This window comes from Filicampus tigris, chromosome 18 (assembly GCF_054856515.1).
Source record: "Filicampus tigris isolate MCC_2025a chromosome 18, RoL_Ftig_1.0, whole genome shotgun sequence".
Classification (NCBI taxonomy): Eukaryota; Metazoa; Chordata; class Actinopteri; order Syngnathiformes; family Syngnathidae; genus Filicampus; species Filicampus tigris.
Genome location: NC_141234.1, coordinates 2,074,727 through 2,096,031, shown reverse-complemented (window position 1 = coordinate 2,096,031; position 21,305 = coordinate 2,074,727). Strand labels below are relative to the sequence as shown.

The 21,305-nt window shown below is 43.5% G+C and overlaps 3 protein-coding genes across 3 annotated transcripts; 1 reads left to right on the top strand and 2 right to left on the bottom strand.

The window, feature by feature from the left end:
- Window positions 1-1,119: 1,119 nt before the first annotated feature.
- On the bottom strand, window positions 1,120-7,743 carry zftraf1 (zinc finger TRAF-type and ring finger containing 1). The gene is made up of 6 exons (XM_086015279.1): window positions 6,732-7,743; window positions 4,999-5,093; window positions 4,770-4,913; window positions 4,379-4,590; window positions 3,300-3,478; window positions 1,120-3,021 (listed from the first exon to the last, which is right to left on the bottom strand). The coding sequence occupies exons 1-6, from the start codon at window positions 7,002-7,004 to the stop codon at window positions 2,809-2,811; spliced, it is 1,116 nt and encodes a 371-aa protein (XP_085871405.1). The 5' UTR covers window positions 7,005-7,743; the 3' UTR covers window positions 1,120-2,808.
- Window positions 7,744-8,238: 495 nt separating this feature from the next.
- On the bottom strand, window positions 8,239-13,751 carry dclk3 (doublecortin-like kinase 3). The gene is made up of 8 exons (XM_086015278.1): window positions 13,609-13,751; window positions 12,371-12,591; window positions 11,964-12,095; window positions 11,379-11,898; window positions 10,192-10,667; window positions 9,447-9,579; window positions 9,214-9,381; window positions 8,239-9,039 (listed from the first exon to the last, which is right to left on the bottom strand). The coding sequence occupies exons 1-8, from the start codon at window positions 13,667-13,669 to the stop codon at window positions 8,756-8,758; spliced, it is 1,995 nt and encodes a 664-aa protein (XP_085871404.1). The 5' UTR covers window positions 13,670-13,751; the 3' UTR covers window positions 8,239-8,755.
- fabp3 (fatty acid binding protein 3, muscle and heart) lies at window positions 10,232-21,045 on the top strand. Its single transcript, XM_086015285.1, has 5 exons — window positions 10,232-10,359; window positions 17,511-17,948; window positions 19,118-19,290; window positions 20,289-20,390; window positions 20,475-21,045. Exons 2-5 carry the CDS (start codon window positions 17,876-17,878, stop codon window positions 20,526-20,528), a joined length of 402 nt encoding a protein of 133 aa, XP_085871411.1. The 5' UTR covers window positions 10,232-10,359; window positions 17,511-17,875; the 3' UTR covers window positions 20,529-21,045.
- The last annotated feature ends 260 nt before the right edge of the window (window positions 21,046-21,305 follow it).

Genomic DNA, 21,305 nt, shown 5'->3' with positions numbered 1-21,305 from the left:
TGATATTCCGATGTACAAATTGTGGTAAAAATCTCATCATGCCGTAAATAAATCTATCATTAAAGTACCCGAAAAAATCTGTTGATGGCAAAAAAAAAAATTGAATCATGCCTTAAAAGCGCCAAAGTAGCAAAATTGTACCAAGCAACATTACACTATGCCTGCATTTTTCACCATTTATAAGCTACGGCCTTTTGAATATCAAAACAAAATATTTAATGGTAAAAAATGGCGCCTAGTGGATTAAAAAGGTCCTATTGATGTAACAAACAAAAAAAAAAACATGTTAAAAAGCATTTTGGGACGGTTTTTTTCTTCAAGAAACCATTTTCGTCTACGTCATCATGCTACGTGCGCATCATTGACTCAAGGCACTTGAACATGCCAACCTGTGAGTGGGAAGGTGTTGACATTTTGTTTCAATTCCAGCAAAGAAGCCTTTTCACAAACACCGGCGGAGCTATTAACGCTTATTTCATAACTGGTAAGTTATTTTGGCCATTTGGTTCGACTTAACCTCTTGAAATATTGAGTAAGTGGTCAGGAGTTCTGGGCTAATGACGAGGTGTTCGTTACGAGTGCTAGCTAGTTATCTGACTCATTCAGGAAGATAATTCTTCGGTGCAAACTCGTAAGTGTACCTCTGGCGGTCCATTTCGATGTATTGATGGGGAAATTGAGCAATATTATAAAGTTTGAAAAAGATCAGGTGTTCCAATTTTTTATGTGTAGTCTTGTATTTGCCAAAACGGGTTCATTTGAACACAGGTGTCTTCAATCCTCTTTTCCATCTCTCGCTTCCGCAACACACCTGATTCAATACTTTCTGGAACTGGATTTCACATCTCCGCCTTTGCCAAAGAGTGCCCAAATGACTTGCGTGCCCTTTTGCCTTCACTGCAGTAATAACGCGCACATGTGATAATTCATTTTTCAAGTTGAGCCGATTCCTATTTTAAGCCAATGAAACGTATCCATCATCCCGGCCCGGCTTCAAAATTAAATTTGGATTTCATAACGCCGCCGCCATGCCTTCAATTATTCATGCGGCAGGCGATCATAAAGATCGCTGCTCTCCATTTTCGTCCTGGATGACTTTCACACGAGCCAGCAAGCAAGCAGGTTGATGAGCTTTAATATTAATCATAATAATAATAAAAGGCACATGTACAGCCATAGTGAGATGAGCGAGTCCACCGAAGCTTCTTCTTGTTTTTCTTCTTTTTTTGTCTTTTTGAAAACACCCCCAAAAATACAGCAGAGATCAGGACGTCTTCTTTCTGCTTTACAGTAGATTCTATTCGGGTAACATCTGCTCCTTCAAGTAAGTCCAACGTCCTTTAGGTGGGGGACCCCCGCAACTTCCCTTTACGCACACACGCACACACATTCAAACGAGATTGTTCAAACTTTGAATGTTTTTTCACCTTGTTCTTTTAACACACAGAAAAAAAATGTAGCAAATGCACAAAATCCTTTTTGACATGCCACTATTTTAAGCAAAATTCTTATTTGAAATTGCTTGTTGGGGGGAAGGGGCGCAAATAAAAATATAAAGTAGAAAGAGCATCCTCACCTGTTAAAAAAAAAACTTAAATTTTGTTAAAAATAAATGCACAAATTCTTTTTAAAACTTTTTCAGATCACATATATTTGAAATTGGTAGTGAGAACTTGTTTTTTTGAAACCATTTTGCACAAAGTATTACATTTTTAAACGTGTTGACTACTTTTAGGAAGATTTGAAATTGTGGCGAGGGGGAAAAAAACAAGGGTGATCGGTTTTGGAACAAAAGCTGCCTTTTATCTATTCACACCTCATCAATAAAATGTTACAAATAATTTGTAAAAATGTTCGGCTATTATCTTAAGAAGCATTTCAATTTGATAAAGCATATTGCATACAGGTGAGGATGTTTTCGAGACATTTGGGTCTTTAACCTCAAATATTTGGTCAATGCTCTTTTTATAACATGTTGACGTGCCAAATATTTTAGCGGAATTGATTTCTGATTTATTTATTTTTTTAGTTTTTTTTTTTTTTTTTTTACAAATGTTTAGCCAAAACAAATTTTGCAAATGCAGTAAATTTGTAAAAAAAACAAAACAAGGAGAGGCTACTGTTTTTAAGAATTCAAATTTTAGCAACATGTGAAAATATGGCTGAATCTGACATTTTAGAAAACAGGTGGGATTTGGATTTTTTTTTTTTTAATACATGCAAAGAAAAATGTTAAAAGGACTAAATAATTTCATGCCACTTTTATTCCGAGTATTTCAATGTTGTGAGGTATGGTGGGTCGAAAATGGCTTATCTGGAAAAGTTTTAAAGTTTATCATCACACAAACGCACACACACAAAATATGAGACCTTAAAAGCTACTAAAACGTGATTATTAATTTTTTTTTTTAAGTGTTAACACGCACACAACACTCAAGTTTTCACATTGAGGCAACACGCATACGCACACACACACGGGCACACACGCACACTTGCTGTAGTGTGCGTGTGTGCTACTTTTGGCTCTTGGGTGTGCGGGGGGTCCGACTGCTACACACTGACCACCTCAGGACCACCAACCCCGAAATCAATCTGGTTTCCTAAGGGGGTCTTCTCACTTGTGTTGTAGAAGGTCAGTGGATTAGTAGGGTGTGTGTGTGTGTGTGAGTGGTGGGTGTGTGCGTGTGTGTGTGTTAAGAGGTATCAGTTGTTGAGTGGCGTCTATCTTCTTCTCGGTCGCTCCTCCTCGTGGTGGTTGTCGTCTGTGGTTTTTTTTTTTTTTTTTTTTTTTTTGTGTTTTTTTTTCCTTTACTTTTGGACCTGGAAGATGAAGAGGCGCAGGTTGATGTTTTTGGCGGCGAGCAGTTTGTTGCACTCGACAGAGTCGCAGATGGGCAGCAGCACGTAGTCCGTCTCGCTGTCGTCGTTGCTGAAGGCGTAGTGATGGATGACCGGCTTGATGCGCACGTCGTCGTACGGGCCCTTCAGCAGCAGGAACGAGCACTCCAGCGCAGAGTTCACCTGGTCAAAGGAGTTGCTGGGATTAGGATTGTTATGCACGGTCTGCAAAAGGCAACAAGGGGGGCTGAGCTGTCTTTAACGCAAAGATTCCTTTTGAAGTTTTGATTCTGTCAAGCTCGACTACACAAAATCTACAAACACCCCCCCAAAAAAAAAAAAAAAAAAAAAAAAAAAAAACTAGAAGCCCGACGAAAACAATGTGAGCAGGCGTGAAAAGCGTTTTGATGGCCCACTTTCCGTGGAAAGTTTTGGGTCGCCCGGCGCGGCCATGGGCTCACCTTGCTCTTGAGGATGAGCTGGAAGGAGAGCGTGCGCTTGCACGACAAGTTGGGGTTGCGCTCCGAGTCGTTGACGCGCGCCTTCAGCACCCACGTCTGGTTGAGCACGGTGAAGCGCGGCGTCTCGTAGTACAGCCGCGTGATGAAGTCGTCCGTGCGGTACGGCCGGAACTGCACCTCTGGCACACACACACACACACACTTTTTTTGCTGGCGTTTTTGGTCGTGTGAAGCGCATGGGGTTCTCTTGTGTACAAAATGTGCTATATAAAGAATCAATCATGTTGCCTTGCCTTCCATTGGGTAACTACAATCAATCTTTTATATTGTCAATTAGCTATTCACTTATCTTATATAATGATTGTATCATGGACTTCAAAATGTTTGGTAAAACGAACACTTTTGCATATACTTGCATCAATTCTCATTATTAAAAAAAAAAACAGCTTGATTAATTCAAATTCAATTCATTATAAAATTCAAAAACGGAATCATCAATGAGACGATGTTTGGAAAAACTGCCAAAGTTGACCAAAAAAATAATTGCATACTGCAAAATCTCAATTCAATATCCACCATCTAAAAATAATCACTTTTAAATGTTTAATTTAATAAAAATCTATGAACTTTTCTAAAAATGTAACAAATTGACTATATATAAAAAAAATCTAAAAACATGACCAAAAATTGGCAAACTGTTTAAAAAAAAACAACAAAAAAACTACATGCTTAGCAAATCTTAAAAAAGGTTAACATTTTTAGAACACACTTTACAGAAATCTAAAAGTATTTAAAAATATATATTGTTTACAAACATTAAAAAAACTTTTTTTACATTGAACTAAAAACTACAAAAATCTAAAATATCAAATATAAAAAAGTACACATGAAATGAGTGATTTTATAATATTCAACGTTTACATTTAAAAAACAGTACAAAAACGAAATGATTGATGAGCTACTTAAATTTTATTGAGGATAAACAATCAAATCAAGTATTTAACCTTTCCACGGCCATTTAAAAAAAAAAAAAAAAAATTCTTTCTTTGGAACTGCGCTGACTTGTGGGCGTGTCTTACCGGTGAATCCAATCTTCTCGTAGCAGAGGAGGCTGAAGATGCTGTTGTAGAGCTGCATGTCCCTGCGGTGGTTCTGGTCCATCTCGCCCAGGATGCCCATCAGCTCCGTGCCCGTCTTGGTGGGGTGCGAGCACTCGCCCTCGTGCGCCGGCATCTCGTGGAAGGGGCCCTGCCACGGGCACCCGATGCGCTTGTACTTGCACACCGTCACCCTGGCCACAAAAGCGCGCCCGGCGCCGACAAATGGTGAGTGTCGCTGGAACAAAAAACGCTACTCCCGACAACTACTTGCACAAGTCGCTTTTAATGAGCATCGAGGGTGAGGGCGTGAGCGCGTCGTCATGGTAACCTGAGCTAAAGCAGCCGCAAACCTCCCCCTTGTCTCGCTCACCTGTCCTGACACTCGTCCTTCTGATGTCTCTCCAGGCTGGACCTGGGGAATTGTTTAAGGCAGAATGTGCACTCCGTGGGCAGCTCGCTGACCGCCTTCTCCACCGCCAGGTTCCTGCAGCACAGGTTCTTGCTGATGTCGCACCTGCACGTGCACAGCAGCAGCAGCAGGATCAGGATTCGGGCGATGTGACTGGCCCGCGCCCACCTTGGACTTTGCTCGGCGCTACCTGCAGTTGGGACACGTGGCCTGCTCCTCCTTGAGGCGAGAGTCAGCCAGCAGGTGAATGAAGCAGCCCGCGCACATCAGGTGACCGTTGGCGCACTAGTGGACAACATGGCACGATGAGTCAAATGTCATTCATGAAAGGGCACAGCTTAGTTAAAAAAAAAAAAAAAAAAAAAAAAATAGACACTTGGGGAGCAAACGGCGTAATATTTTAGTGTGAACCGCCACAAAATGTAGTTAAAGAAAAAGAGCAAGGACACATTTCTGCACATTATGAATACAATTTTAAATAATTTAAAAAAAGGCTGTACCATTAAAATCAAAGTTTGCACATTTTCAGTTTTTTTACAATTATAAAAATACACTTAAATTAAGCCACATTTTAAAATATTTTTAAATTATTTTAGAATTAAAACTTCAAACTGGTGTCATTTTTTTTTCTGTCAATGTAGCTTGTATTATTTTTTTTTTTTAACGTACATTTTCAAAAGATCAACTGAAATAGAATTAAAAATTTAAACTGTGGTCACTGCGCAACAACAAAAGTCTTTTTTTTTCAAACCTGGAAAAACTAGAAACATTTACTTGTTTGAATTAAAAAAGCTAACAGAGTTTCTGAAATAATGCAGTGGGTTTTTTTTTTATTTAAATGCAATACAAAAGTAGCAAAGTAAACAATGGCACCAGTTCAAATGTACTCAACAAAAAATCTCAACATACTCTGATCTTTTTTCTTTTTCAAACCCCCAAAACATTTTTTGTTCATAATTTTTTTTAAATTCTCATTTGTAGCTTTTTAATTTATCATAAAATTAGTACAGGTACATGCATTTTTGTTTTTCAGTTTCAATTATTTGTTCATTTTTAACCCAAAATTGTTTTCAGATGACTTATATTTAAATCACAAAAAAAAGCATGGTTGTTCAAAGCATCAATTTGGACATGCAGGTGTTTTATTTTTCAGGCTGAAATATTTAAGGAGCAATCTGGTTTTGATCCAGATTAAAACTCGTTTCACATTACATGCACAAAGACCAGAGCAAGTGCACTAACTATATATTTTTCAAGTTTCAAAATTTGCACTTACAAGCTTCTTCATTTTCTTGTCTGAAAATTTAAGGATCGTGACCTACATGTCATATTTAGGCCAAGTCTCTTTTTTTCTGCATTTTGGATTACTTTTTTTTAAAGTTCATTTTGTTTAGAGATGCACATGTTTTTGTCCTGAGAATTCTGGATTAAACCCGGTCTGATTTATTTTCTTCGAATATGTACTAAAACAGTTGTATCAAGTAGTGGTTTGGGCAATTGTGAATGATTAGGGGACTTTGTGATGGGGTTTGTGGATTGAACTTTCCACTGCTTGTGCTTGCACATCATATTAAATAGTGTATGTAACCGTGTGTCATGTGCAGGGTTACTACATGGTTGACATTGAACAGGTGACAGGTTGGTGGCATTCAAGGGCAAGGGGGGAGAGTGGACTACTTTTATTTTGAAGGGTGTTTGATGTTGGGAAAGTGACTTTAGTTGAAGGTTATTTGAAGATCATGTCAGACTTTTGAGCAGCGGGCCTGACAAGCAGGGGTCAGCGTGTGTCAGCACACGCTTGCTTGGGCCTGTGCTGTATTATTTATATACCCCACGAGTTTCTGAATTTTAGGGGGGATTTTTTGTTTTTGAGGAGGGGGGGTGTTGCAGGGAAGTGTCGGGGCATGTTTGTGACACATTTACCTGATACACAGACGCCTTGGGCAAGTCTAGGCACACGGTGCAGCAGAGCACAGAGTACAGTCTCTCCTCCAGTTTGCCGGACTCCGCCTCGGGCACTTTGGTCTTCTTCTTGGGCGGTTCGTCAGAGTCCGTCTCGGGCCGCATCCCGACCTCCTCCTGCCCGACGAGCCCGGCCCCTGCCCCGGCCACAGCCGCCTCGGCCGCCCCCGCCACCGCGGCCGCCGAGGAACCACCGGGCGCGGACATCAAGTCATCGTCTTCCATGGCGGACATCCGAATCGGTCTAGAACCTCCTACGTACCCCCCCACCACAAATTCACTTGCTTCTATCTTAGGTAGTCGGCTAGCTTCGAGGCTAACTGACAGCTAGCTCGCTAGTCGGCTAACACGACGGCGGAATGCTAGCTCACTTGCTACTTTTAGGGATAATTTTCAAGCTTTTCTGGAAGTCACAACCGAGGTGAAGACAAAATGTCACCCGCGGGGGAGGACTTACGGTGCGGCTAGCTAGTTGACACCGAGCCCTAAGCACAGCGCTCCGGTTGGGGGGGTGGGGGGTGTGTGGGCAGCCAGAACAAAAACAACTCAGCTGTTTTTAAGGAGGGTGTGTGGGGGGGAGCTCTCTCCCTCCCGACAGCTCGGCTCGGTTCGGCTTTCCCCAAGTCCGGCGTGTCCGCTCCGGCTGCCCGAGATGTCTTTCCCGGTCCGCGGACGCTTGTATTTGTTGTTGTTGTTGGTGGAGGCTTGTCTCTCGGGCTCACACAGCCATCTTTGTTTTTCTCCCTGTGCGTCTCCCCCCCTCGCTGTCTCTCCGAGTTTTCACCCTTTTACGACTCCGGGTCGGAGTGAGACTTATTCAGAAATAAACATAGCATTTTTAGAATTGTGTAAATGGCGAATTTGCTGGTGAAATGTCCGCCTTTCGTCCTCCCCGCCTGGTCGTGTCGAATCAGCGGACGGCGGAATGTTTGGTTGTGGCCACAGATGACTTGGGGGTATTTAAAGAGTTGGGGAGCGCGCATGCGCAACGGGCGCAGACGAAGCAAGAGGGCTTTGAAAGCTGCCCAAAGTTGTGTCAGCTGACTGCTCTTTAAAGCCGTTTGAGGGCTCGTCGGCACCCACGCCGATGCACGAAGGCGCTTTGATGACCATGACTCATTACTTACCACTAAAACCAGCACCCCCCTCCACCCCGCCTCCTCCAAAAAGAGTTTATGGCTTGTTGTTATTTGCATATTGGGACGTGCTGCGTGTGCAGTCAGCTCTAAGTGGCCTGACTGGTTCTGGGAGACCCTCTACTATGTTATTATGTATGAATGATGCAACCAGAAATACAAGGTGCGTGAACAAAGGCAAAACCTGTCTAAGCCTATACCCATGCAGAGGGGAAAAACTAACAAAAGTAATATATATATATATATATATATATATATATATATATATATATATATATATATATATATATATATATATATATATATATATATATATATATTCACAAATCCATATTAAAATCTAGTTTGATTTTACAGTTTAAACACATGACGTATTTAAGTAAAATGTGCACCACAAAAAATATTTTTAAGATTGTGGTCAGTTTTGAGTTGTTTTGGAGCCTTTATTATGTGTGTAGATGATGAAACCAGAAATACAAAGCGAGTGAACCTTAAGGCTTGAAAATATGTTGCACCTCCCTGAGGGGGAATGCACTGGGAAGGCTATTTGGAAAATGTGGTGCAGGCTGTCAAAAGTGTCAGCTGCCCAATATGAGGACCCCCAATGCAACCCCCCACAGCGGACCGACATGCTCCTTATTTGGACTGGAAAGGAAGTCACATCACTGTCATGCCCACACTTGGTCCTGGGGCGGGTGATTCCCATTTTATACATTTCGGAAGACTGAACAAGTCGTTTTTGTGGGTATTTCGGCTTCCTCCCACATTCCCAAAACATGCACGTTGGCTACATTGAAGCTGACAGTGACTTTGGGACACGTCTCTTCTTGTTTTACGGGGCTGCTCGTTTCAGCCCGTTTGAGTGTCTGAACTAGTGGCGCCTGAAGCCTGACCTCCCCTTGAGAGCCGAACAGTTTCTGGGTCTTCCCTCGGTGTAGTCTGGACTTTCTCTCTGTCTAAAGGCACTGTTCTGCGTGGTTCTTCCTCCGTCAGGGTCTTGCGCTGGCACTCCAGCGCCTTCTGCTGGCAGCTGGCCACCTTGGTCCTCAGCCAGGGATGCTGCAACGTGTGCTCTGCTGTCATCCTGGCGACGGGGTCGGACTGGACCAGGCCTGCGACCAGGCCTTTGGCGTCTTAACAAGAAAATAAGTATGGCTCAGTGGTATGCTAAAGGATCACTGCAGTGCAGTTGTGTTTAACGTTTAGGTCTAGTGGTACGTGGACTGTATTTTTTTATTTATTTTTTTCCGTCAAATTGTGGTTGGACTCCAAATTGGAGCAGTTTTAGGCACGTTCCAGTGTCCTACCTTGTGAGATGGTGTCCCAATAGGGGGGCAGGAAATTCAGTCGCCCCCGTTTGATAATTTCAAACAGTTCCTCCTGGTCTCGATTCCGACTTCGAAAGGGGGCAAAGCCGCACAAAAGGATGTAGAGAATGACTCCCAGCGCCCACATGTCCACCTCTACGCCGTATCCTGCCGGGTCATGTCAATCATGTTATTTAGAAATGGTTCCACGAGGACTTTGGCGCAGCGCTCACCTGTCTCGGACAGAATCTCGGGCGCAACGTAGGTGGGCGTGCCGCAGATGGTGAAGACGGGCTCGGTCACGACCATGGCGAGGCCGAAGTCGGCCAGCTTTAGTCTGGTCATGCCAGGAACAGTGTGAACGATCTGAGAGGGAGCAAAGACGCAGATTAGCTTACAAATTCCTCCAAAGTGAAAAATTAATTCCTTTTTTTACTAGACAACGCTGTGTTTTTTAAAAAATTTAAATATGATCCCTGTCCAAGGTAAGATGAATTTGAAAATGTGAAAATTGTCACTTATTTTAAGAGAAACCCCCTCAAAAATGTTTTTTCCAGGATACAAACTTTTTAAAAAAAAATGTCCAATACTCGTTCTCCATTGGAAAGTTTCGCTTTAGTTGCTGTCCAATGTAGCATGTACATGTACTGTATGACCACATTTTGAGTATTTTGTATGTGTTCAAATTTTGTACATTGCCTTTTATTCAAAACATTTATTTGCTAGTTGTTTGCGGATGTATGTTTGAACGCGTATATCCAATTTCCCATTTAGAAGGTTTATTCGAAAGACAAAGACAACATAATTCTGTTATTATTTTTTGTGTTAATATAAATAAATATTTTTGTCTTTGGACTGTGACCCTATGTAATGTCAGAGAAACTACAGATGCACGTAATTGGTGTTCAACTTCAATATTTGATGCTAGATTGCGGTATTTTGAAAAAATATTGACCACGGATGTCTCTGGTGACTGACCAGCAGGTTCTCCGGTTTGACGTCTCGGTGGACCACACTCCTGCGGTGTATGTACTTGAGCGCCTCGCCCACGTCGGCCACCATGACCGCGGCCTCGTCCTCGCCGAAGCTACCGCGCTCACTGATGGCCTCGAAGAGGTCGCCGCCGCCGGCCAGCTCCATGACCAGGTAAGCCCTGGCGGCCGTGCGGTGGTGGGCCAGCAGCCTGACGATGCGCGGGTGCCGCAGGCTGGCCAGCAGGCTCAGCTCGTTCTGCAGCATGTGCTCCCGGCCCAGCAGCTGCGAGCGCTCCACCATCTTGACGGCCAGCGCGCGGCCGTCGGCGCGGCGCCGGCACTCGCGCACCACCGCAAAGTTGCCGTCTCCCAGGAGGCGCCCCAGGTCGTAGAGGTCAGCCACGTCGGCCTCGGACACCTCGCTGCCCTCCGAGCGAAGTCCCGAGAAGTCACTCGAGATCCCAGGGGGACTCTTTGAGTCTTTCAGTGAACCAAGAATATTAGTGTTATTCCGCTAGAGTTTTAAGCCATGGAAGATAGGAAACGATTATTCAAAAAAAAGCTTCAAGCTATTTTTGCCAATCGCCGTTGAAACGTCCTCTAAACAAAGAGAATTGCACATTGCCTATTCAACCAAACCATAAATTTACCGGAAGTCCGCTAGCATAATGCTAACAGATAATGGGGAACGCCATACACAGGCTAACGAAGCTAGCATCAATATTGCGCAAAGAATGAACCTTTAAACTTTCAAAAATTATTTGAAAACATACAGTACAAACACTGAAACAGCATACAACAACACTAACAGGCATATATTCTTTATCTTACTGCAGTGAATTAAACTCGTGAACCTGCTGAGCATGAGCTCTGCTGTCAATAGCAAAAAGCTGCCAGTAATTGACCCAGGTTTCAATTACCCATGGATGCCACAAGGTGGCGGCAAAGGACAACCTATGTCTAAACAAAATTGCTCAAGTCATTTCAACTTACCAAAGCAATACTGTTATTGGACAAATTGTTATAATTAAAATAGTTTACAGGGTGTTTGAATGACCCTTGAATGAGTTTTACATTTTTTTCTGTAGGTGGAGGAGTAGGAAATTTTGGAATGTGAAAAGCTATTTATCTGCTTGTCCTGAATTTAGTGAATATTTGGAAATTTGAGAAATATGACAAAACTCTTCCAACCTTGAGGTGAACTTCCTGTTTGTTTCCTGCACACGGGGGGCAGTGGGGCCCTTCCTGAAAGCGGGTAGATCCACTCCGGACTTGAACGCTTGGCTCTTCTTGCCAAGCAGCTTTCACACAGAGGAGCCAAGTCCATGTCCCGCTCCCGCTGGAATCGGCCAATGGCAGGCGTCCTTTCCTCGCCGACCCCGCCCCTCACTCTGAGCTTCTGCAGATGGTTCGGAAGGTGAGCGGCTTTCCTGGACGCGCCCTTACTCGGCTTCTCTGTGGCGGGCGGCGCTCTATCTTCTGTGGGTTCCTTGTCGTCCGTCCCCTCACCGTAGCCGCTGTCGGCCTTGGCGGCTTTGTCCGGCGCCGGTCGGAGCTTCTTCTCCCAGACCAGCAGCGCCTCGGCCCGGTAGCGGCACTGCTCCGGGAACAGCTCCTCCAGCGCCTCCCGCAGGCCGCTCAGCTCTGGGCGGCCTTTGCCGAGCGCCAGGAGGGCCGTGTCGCCGCGGAAGAAGTCGCCAACGCTCTTCACCTGCGGTGGATACGCTCTTATTAGGATTCCTGCTGTCCGTTTAAGGAACGGAAGGAAGATGCAACCTCTCGGGCAAAAGCCGTGTAGAGGCGGGTCACTCGAGATCGGTGCCAACGAGGAAACCCCAGCGCTTCCGAGACATCCAATAGGAGCTGCTCGAAGGAGACCACGCCCCTGCGGTTTAAAAGCACCGTCACCTTGGAAAAAAGATGAATTCAACTTTAGTTAGTTGGTCAGCATTGCACCCAAAAAGAATATCCAACAGAATTATTTTTTTAAAATCAAAAATCCACCGCTAATCACAGGGGATAAGGCCCAAATCCAGGTGTCAAAATCCAACGATCCGTTCACAATAATTTCTGATATTGCTATACAATGTCTACTTGGTACAGGGCATTAAAAACGTAACCGTGGATAATGAGCCACATGCTGCTTCACCAAGTCTAAAGACAAAAGCAGGCGCAGGTTTTACCTTCCGCGGTGTGCTCTGACCGGGTCGAACGACGGTGACCAGATGGGGTCGCTCGGCGCTCTCTTCCGCGTGTCGCCCGTGGAAGAGCGGCAGGTGAGGGGCCGCCCCGCGGATCTGCCCCGGGCGGTGGCGGGGCCGAGCGTGCCAGGGGGGCGGCGGCAGTGGGGGCGCATCAGCGCCAGTACCAGCGCCGGTACGCTTCAAAGAAGGGCCGGGGGCTGCTAAAACAGGAATATCCCATTTTAGAACTACTGCGGTCCGTTTTTGAGAGGAGCCCTGGAACCAAAATGGCTGACTTCCTGTGTCTTTTCAGGCATGCCTTCCTGAGTCTTTTTTTTGTGGGCCTACCCATGATTAGACATGCATGTCGCTCAGTTAAGCTGGCCAAAAGGGCTGAACGTTCCCAAAATTCCAAGAACCCCTGGAAATTGTCATGTACGACCCTAAAATGGCCGCTTCAAAAGCAAAGCGTCAGGTGTGGCTTCTTGAGAAGTTCATGTTCCTTGGCTGAGTTATCCATATACTTGAAGTGGTCATAATGGGCTCTTCAAGCATTCTCATCCCTGTTGTAGGTATTAGATCATCATCATCATCATTAACACGCACGTGTAACAACAACACATTTGTAACGCAATACTCGGTCCTTATTGTCAACAACAAATCCTCTTGATCAGATTTGAGATTTTGTTTTCCATTACATGAAGTGCAAGTGATGCCATTTGAGAGACTTCATGCGGCCCCGGATTAATTATTTAGGCTTTCTTGAGACACGCACACACACACACGCCTGAACAAAAGCTTCTTTGACCTGGATATCTGCATCTTTAATGAAGCTTTCTGCATCTTTCACTTTCTGGAGAACACAAAAAGTGTGTGTTGGTGTTTGTATGAAAGTTCGAGTGTGTGAGCATGCTGAGTGTGAGTGAGTGCGCGTGTGTGTGAGAAGATTGTGTTTGTAAGCGTGTTTATTTGACTGCGTTAGAAAGTGAGTGAGATTTGAGTTTGCGTGAGCGTGTGTTTTGAAAGTGTTGAAAGTGAGTGTGTGTGTGATGAATGAGCGCGAGCGAGACATATGCGTGTTGCTTCTGAATGTACAAGACTATCACCAGACAGACCTCCCATGTATCCCAATTTTGCAAGACACCCCTAATAAGATGCATGCATACCCTAAAAAAACTGCATGTTTCCTTTGCCCATATATGGCACCGATACGCGTCCATTTAAAATCCAAGACTCACCTGTAGTTCTCCATTTCCTTGCCGCGTCGCAGCCAAACCGAGATTTCGCAGGCGGTGCCATTTCTGAACAAAACGGGACCGAAACAAGTGAGGACCAAGTTTCAATTGCAAACCAGTCTCTGACGTCACCCGCTCGCGAGCCTAATGTGAGACGAGCCGGCGATACGCGGTTGCCAGGGTGATTTGTCAAGCTAGACGGCTGGGAGAATCAAGTGTAGTAAATTGGTACTTCAAAGTAACATACTCGAGACGGTACAAATTGTGTAAGATCACGGTACGGTCACTTTTTATGCGAGCCATAGCAAAAAATAATTAGTCAAACTCGGAAGAACACAACTTTCATTTAATGGCGTTCATTGTGGCGCTTATGACAAGCAAACATATTTTATTTTGAAATTAACTTGTGTAGTGTGAAGTGTAATATTTAACTTTAGTATAGCTTAACAAGAGTGTAGACATACGTTTCAGCTCCAAATGAAATGTTAATTATGTAATATTACACTAAAAATGTTTGTTGTAACTTGTCGGGTATTTTTCTGGGTTGTTTCTCACTGACAGAACAAAGATGTCGCCGCTTTTGCTAACGTGCCCTGGGATGCGATATGTGAAACACTGGGTGATTTTTTTTTTTTTTAATTTAAGCCCCCTTGTGACCAGCTTCAAGGTTCTGTCTCCTGGGATACTGTTAAGATTGGATTAGAAATTCCTTTATTTGCCTCCCGGATCTATATCCTGTCCTTTGACCGTTCAACCGTATAACTTACATATTGAAATATATTTTAAGAGGCTGGTTAATGTATCACATGCCTTTAAAAAAATCGTTGTTATCGTACAAACATTTTAGTGCTTTGATATTTGGTTGAAATTGTGAAAATGAAGCTCAAACATTTCATTTATTAAATCGTATTTTATCTGGATTTACTTGGTTGCAATATTGTCATTTGACCAGCAGATGGCGCAAGTGCTGCAAAGCAGGCCCCAGCTTTCTCAGCAATCTACCTATTAAACGGGGATTAGCCGGATAATTTGTCTCATTTTACACGTTATGAACTACTGGCTATTAAAATGAAAAACAATTAATTTACTCTTTACCACAAAAATAATCAATTTTGCTCAGAGGTTCTTCTTCGTGCTCACAGGATTGATTTGAGGGAGACCTGGGGGCTTCGGTGATTCACAGTCGCCACCTTGGGCAAATAGTTGTATTCCAAAAAGAGCAGTAAAGTGTTGTTCGCAAGTTCCTCACAAACGCATTACAGTATACGGAAGGTACCGAGTATCAGCATTCAACTTTATCCACTGCTGGTTTTCAAAATGAAGTTTATTTTCCAGAAGTTGGTGAAACAATATACAAAAATGTTATTTTCCCCGAGGTTCTTGGTCATGTGATGCATTTGAGGTTGGACAGAGTAATGTGGCGATTTGCTGTTGCCCCCTGAGGCAAAGACTTGGAAGGGTGTTAGCAAGAGTAGCCAGTTCACTGCTTCTTGGGCCAGAAGTTGACTTATTTTTGTTTTACAACACTAAACGAGCATAACTGGTGAAGAGTGTAAGTTGGAGGTTTTAGAGTTAATGACAGAGGAAACTGCAATTAGAAACTCAGTGAACCGCTGACTTGACAAGAGGCTCATTCCCCCCCCCCCACACACACACACATGTACCTTGAACAGAATCAACGTCACATTATCACATTCAACACTCACGCGACAATTTAGGAAGTCTGAATGCAGTGTGTGTGCGTACGATGTATGCGGAGGTTCATGGAGGCCTGCCAAGTCATTATCTTTGCATAGGGTGAGTATCAATCCATTTAGAAGCACTGTGTGAGGCTACCACCTCCAAATGTCCTATGCTACAAATCATGTCATAAACACAGCATGAGGTTCAATCCCCTTCCGCGCACACACACACACAAACACTTTCGGATGTGTTTTAGGTCTGTCTTTTATGATCTTTACCTTTCACCTCATGGACCGCTTTTTTTTTTTTTTTTTTTCTCCCTTCATGTGTGCCTCACACCTGTTTGTGTCAAACACACACGACACCAGACGGGCTGCTGCGGGACAAGGGCAGTGGGACTTGGGTGTGTGTGTGTGTGTGTATAACATGGGTGAGGTAATACTAGTCACAAGGTAATGTAATGTTACAATATAACGTAATATTAACTCCTTAATTTGCAGGTATTATGCCTTAAGAATCCAGACAGTTAATCCCAGATCCGTATTTTTATCTTGGGTTTTTTTTTCATGTAGGAGGGTAAAGGAGGGTCTGAAAATAAATAAAGGGGCGGGATTTATGAGAAGAAAATGGTACAGTAAAGAATTCAATGGTAAAAGTAGGTGACACATGATGAAATATTACAAGAGAAATAAAGTCCTAATATTGCAACAAAAAAAAAAATAGTTTAACATTACGGGAATGAAGTTGAATTCCAAATAAAAAGTTGTAATATTAGAAGAGGAGGGAAAAAAAAAACCCCATAATTTTCTGAGAATTCAAATGTAATTTTTAGGAGTCGAGAATTCATCCTGCAATATGTTGAAGAATGAAGTCTTGATATAACAAGATCAACATTTATGGAAAAAAGTAATGTTTCAGTTTTAAAAAAAATGTACTTGTGTAGCATGGGACTTTTGGAGGTGGTAGCTTCACACAGTGCCTCGAAAAATGGATTGATACACACCCTACGCAAAGATACTGACTTGGCAGGCCGCCACGAACCTCCGCACACACACCGCATTCAAACTCCCTCACGTTTGGTGCAATAGTGGTCCAAGTCCAAACAGCCGTCAAGTCTTATTGCGAACTTGCAGATGCACTGGCCTCCAATGTCTGAACCTGAATTTAGGCATGTTTAGCCCGGTGTTGCACTAATAAATCAGGGAAAGTGCTGAGTGCAATTATGACTGCCCCCTATAGGTCAAAATTAGAATTAAACATTGCTTGACTGAAAGCTTTCCTCTATTCATTTCTGCAATTCACTCCAGCTACAACAATGGAGTTTTAGCCCACTCTTAGTTGCCTGATTTTAAAATGTAACAATTTTTATTTTTATTTATTTTTTTGGTCAAGGTTTCAGTTGTAGCTGCCAACTGTTAGGTGACTGGCGGAATGTGACAATCCCTGCGAACTTGGCGTTTGCTTTTAAGATTGGATGTAAATAATGGCAGACGTGTGCACGAACACAAGCGTAACCCTTTGAAGGTTGTGTCAAGTTTTTTTAGTATCAGTATCAGGTTTTACCAGGGAAGGCGGGTGGTCACATGACATCATCCCACACACGGGCGAGCCTGTATTGGTGCACGATTGTGTGTGTGTACAGGCATGAAAACAAACGCGCGCACACACACGGGGCACGTAGAGGTTATTGGAGGGCAAACAAGTGCCGAAAAAATAAGTAGTAATTGCAATGACGTCTGATTGGCCCTTTGGGCTCTCTTCAATGATTTATCACTGCCGGGGCCAGTCACCCGCCAAGCCTGTTTAAGCTTCCGTAGACTTTCAGCTTTGTGGGTATTTAAATCCAAATCAGATGAACGGTGTAGGAAACTGGATTTCGTTTTCCCTGCAGCAAATGAGCCCTTGCGTACCTCGGCCTATTTTAAAGTGGAACGATTCGATTCGAGTCGGTGCATTTTGCATCTTTCCGATCAAAACTGATTTTTCCGGTTCACGCCGCTTCTTGTTCCCACTGCTACTACTAGAACGGCGGAACTTTTATTTGGGATTTGGTGTGTGCTGGCCCATTATAGAAAATAGTTGTCAGAAAATGTTTGCTGTTATTTATTTACGTCCCCCAAAAGCTGGCATTTGAACCGGGGTGTGTCCAGTTTTTAATACCCACTGTGTGTGTGTGTGTGTGTCTTGATCCAAGCACGCTTTTTTTTTTTTCTTCATCACAGTTCCGATGATGAAACCTGTGGTGAAATTCTTCAAAACGATGACTGCTGTGCGCGGCGCATGACCCGACGCGTCATGTTACCCGAAGATAAAGTCAACGCGTTCACTCGCCCCCCTTCTTCGTCTCTTCCCCTTTCTCCTCCTCCCGCGGCGGCCTCTTCTCGCACAGCCCGATGACATCACGAACAGCCGGTGTCGACCCAGCCAGTAGGAACGAGCCACTTCCTCCTCCTCCTTTCGTCCCTCTGCGTTCTGCCTTCTTTCTCCCTTACACACGCTCACTCTCACACACTCGCGCTTTCACACACACACACACACACACGCGCACACTACACTCCCCTCATTCCTCCAGCTTTCCGCAGACATCATGGCCGAGGCCTTCGTGGGCACATGGAACCTGAAAAGCAGCGAGAACTTTGACGAGTACATGAAGCAGCTGGGTGAGTCCGTTTTGTGTGATGCACGTGTGTGTGTGTGAGCACATGCTGCCCACCAGTGTGTGTGTTTTTGCATTCATTCAAGGGACAAACAAGATGGAGAATGTGGCATAAGGGTGGAAAAGACAGGAGGAGGAGGGGTGGAGTGGCTGAGCGAGCACATGGCCTGAGTGTGGTGGGGAAGGGCCCTGAATGCAGACACCCCCCCCCCCTCCCTCCACTGTGGGAGAATGGTCAGGAGGTGGTCACACACTTCCACACACTTGCATTTGAAAGGTAGCCATTGTTGGAAAAAATAAAGGGGGCTCGCCCTTCCAAACTCTCCTTGGAGAGGATGGAACATGCCATTCTAAATTGGACGTCACTGGACACTTTATTAGGTACGCCAATGCAGGAGTTGCGTTTACCCATGATGTCATTGTGTTCGTGGCGGTGGGCGACTTTGTCACACTGCAGACAGAGAGCTTAGATTTTGGACCACAGAAATATGAAATTTAAAAAAAACAAAAAAAGGGAGGGAACAAAAAGTAAAGTTTTCAGGAAAACGTATTGAAAAAAAATTGCTAATCTTGTTCAAAATGAAACCTTAAATCAAGTCATTTGTGTGACATTTTTATAAAAGTAAGCAAAAATAAAAATGTTTAAAAAGAAAACCTCAGCTATACCTAATGTACACAATATACTGCATAAATATCTAACAATATTGTGACTTGTATGTGTGTGTGTGTGTGTGTGTGTGTGTGTGTGTGTGTGTGTGTGTGTGCGTGCGTGTGTGTGAAATGGGGGCAGGTGCATCGTGTCCCACACATGCACACACCTCAGCATTCAAAGTAACACTGACCTTTTGCAGGGTTTGGGGCCCCGTGTGTGTATTGGGGGTGGGCTGACCTCAGGGCCCTTTTACAATTGACCCGTCTGCTCCTGTCGCCGTAGCAACAAGCCGTCTTTCGACCTCCCCCCCGCCGCAATTCTCTTGATCAATGAGCCGCTCGAGCGCGCGCACACACACACGCACACACAAAAGGCTATGAGTCACAGAGTGGTGTGTTCAGGCACACGCTTGTCATTTAGTGCGCGCGCACAGATTAGTGGCGAGCCCGCCAAACGGGCTGCACACAAAACGAGCCGCTGCATGACTGACGCCTAAAGGCAACTGTCTGCTGGTCCTGCAGGTGTGGGCTTCGCCGTCCGCAAAGTGGGCAACTTAACCAAGCCCACCACCATCATCTCGGTGGATGGCGACAAAGTGACGGTCAAGACGCAGAGCACCATCAAGAACACCGAGCTCTCCTTCAAGCTGGGGGAGGAATTCGACGAGACCACCGCCGACAACAGGAGCGTCAAGGTGGGTCTGACGAGTCCCCCTCTCGATGTAGCCTCGAAACGTCACTAAGGGTTCCGATTATTTAGAGACATGGTCTTCATTGAGAACAAGTTGAAAAATGTCGGCAGGGACCTGGGAGCGTATCATACGTTTCCTTATTACAAGATAAATACTTTTGGGTGGGTAAATGTAAACTAAAAAAAAAAAAAATTACAAAAAAAAAAAAAAATGTTTAACCTAACCAAACTTTCTTTGAAGTTGTTCTAAAACCTGAACAAAAGTTTAAATGAAAATGATTTACAAAAAAATTAAAATACTAAAACATAACTAAAAAAAAAAAAATTAACTGATAGTCAAATTTGAAATAAATTGTATTCAAAAATAAAATACAAAGGACAGAAATGTAAAGAATTTTTATTAATAGTCAAACAATTAGAAAAAGTATAAATGGAAAAAAAAGTTTATCTTTTAAAACAGACAATACAATCTTATAAAACTGTTTTTTGAAAACACAAACAATCAATTCAACATAGTTTTCAGGACAAAAACTTCATTTATAAGTAATCATATTAAAAATATTACATTTAATTAAAAAATGTGTTGAATTTTTAAAATACAATACAATACAGTACTTTTAGTTGTTTTTTTTAAAAATCTTGCAAGTGAAATTGTTTAAAAAAAGAATTTCTTTGTTCTCACCAACAATTTTTAATAAAAGTCAAATTTACAATTTTATTTTTAATCCAACAAACGGCATTTAACATTGTCTTACGCCCCTTACTAGATGGCTCGCCACAACAGTCGGCATGTCCAAAAAAAAGGCCAACATTGGCTTGTGCACTTATAATTATTGTACTCCACTGAATATACGTTTCCATAATATCTGACTTAGGTCGTGCAGAGTTATGCAAAAAGCCCTCATCTCATTTTCATGAGCGTTTTTGCTGGGAGTGCTTCTGCGTTAGCTTATTGGCCCCGCCCAGCCTTGAAGGAGGTCATTCCTCAACTCTTGTGTGCAGTCGGTGGTGACAATAGACAACGGCAAGATGGTGCACATCCAGCGGTGGGACAGCAGGGAGACCAGCCTGGTGCGCGAAGTCAACGGCAACGCCCTCACGCTGGTCAGTGTCCTCAAAAGCGCGACGGAGCAAGTCCATTTTGCGCGGTGTTTTTCCTGAGACGCGCTCTTTCTCTTTTGGAAACAGACGCTGACGCTGGAAAACATCGTTTGCACACGCGCCTACGAGAGGGCAGAGTGAAGACCTGCGCCCCCAAAACAGACTTGCATCCGCAGAGCCCCAAAACCTCAATGTGTCAACTCACATTTTACTTCATATATTGGAGGTCAGTATTATTTACGCTACCTGTGGAACCTGCCATCCTGTCCTCCACTTTTGAGGACCTGTCCTGTTAAAAACACTGAAAATATCCCAATGGATTGTTGTTTTTCTTTGGAGTATCCCAGTTTTTGTTTTTTGTTTGTTTGGAATTGTGATGCATGGAGTCCACTTTAAAACCTGGAAATGTCTGCAACCGAAACATTGGGAAGTCATTAAAAAAAAAAAAAAAAAAATCCCAAACCGAGGCCAAACATGTGGGAACTGTGATTTATTTTATAGCACTCCCAAATCTCTGTCCAAAACCGTCCGCTGAGAAACACTATCTCCAAGTTGACAGCCAAAGAAAAGCATGCATCTCCATGTTAATAGTCAAACAAAAGGCACAAGTGTTGTAAAACAAAAATAAATCATCATGAAGTAAAAGATGGAATTCTGATCTCTTCTCGCATAGTCATCCTTTTTTTGACTTGAAACTCATCCCAAAAAAAAAAAAGAGGAATTAACCTGGCCGTTCCAAAACTTTTGGAGCTCCAAGTCGCTGCCCCCAAAAAAATGTCCCCGTCCAAACTGGCCATAGAAAAGAACGCAAATCCATTGGCACCTCAGTCACCACGGAAACAAAAGTCTACAAATTGATGTCTAGATCAAACCATGCACCTCCCAAGTGAGTGTCAAAACAAAAACATGCATCCCCAA

Bases quoted from the DNA above. Each gene is read 5' to 3' on its own strand.
- zftraf1 (XM_086015279.1), bottom strand. From the start codon at position 7,004: ATGTCCGCCATGGAAGACGATGACTTGATGTCCGCGCCCGGTGGTTCC. The intron at 3,479-4,378 runs GTAAGACACGCC...TGTGTGTGCCAG, and splicing joins CGAGAAGATTGGATTCACCG to AGGTGCAGTTCCGGCCGTAC. The intron at 3,022-3,299 runs GTGAGCCCATGG...TCCTTTGACCAG, and splicing joins AGCTCATCCTCAAGAGCAAG to GTGAACTCTGCGCTGGAGTG.
- dclk3 (XM_086015278.1), bottom strand. From the start codon at position 13,669: ATGGCACCGCCTGCGAAATCTCGGTTTGGCTGCGACGCGGCAAGGAAA. The intron at 12,592-13,608 runs GTGAGTCTTGGA...TTCCTGTTTTAG, and splicing joins AAGGAAATGGAGAACTACAG to CAGCCCCCGGCCCTTCTTTG. The intron at 10,668-11,378 runs GTTGGAAGAGTT...GTTCACTGAAAG, and splicing joins AACAGGAAGTTCACCTCAAG to ACTCAAAGAGTCCCCCTGGG.
- fabp3 (XM_086015285.1), top strand. From the start codon at position 17,876: ATGGCCGAGGCCTTCGTGGGCACATGGAACCTGAAAAGCAGCGAGAAC. The intron at 17,949-19,117 runs GTGAGTCCGTTT...CTGGTCCTGCAG, and splicing joins CGAGTACATGAAGCAGCTGG to GTGTGGGCTTCGCCGTCCGC. The intron at 19,291-20,288 runs GTGGGTCTGACG...TCTTGTGTGCAG, and splicing joins CCGACAACAGGAGCGTCAAG to TCGGTGGTGACAATAGACAA.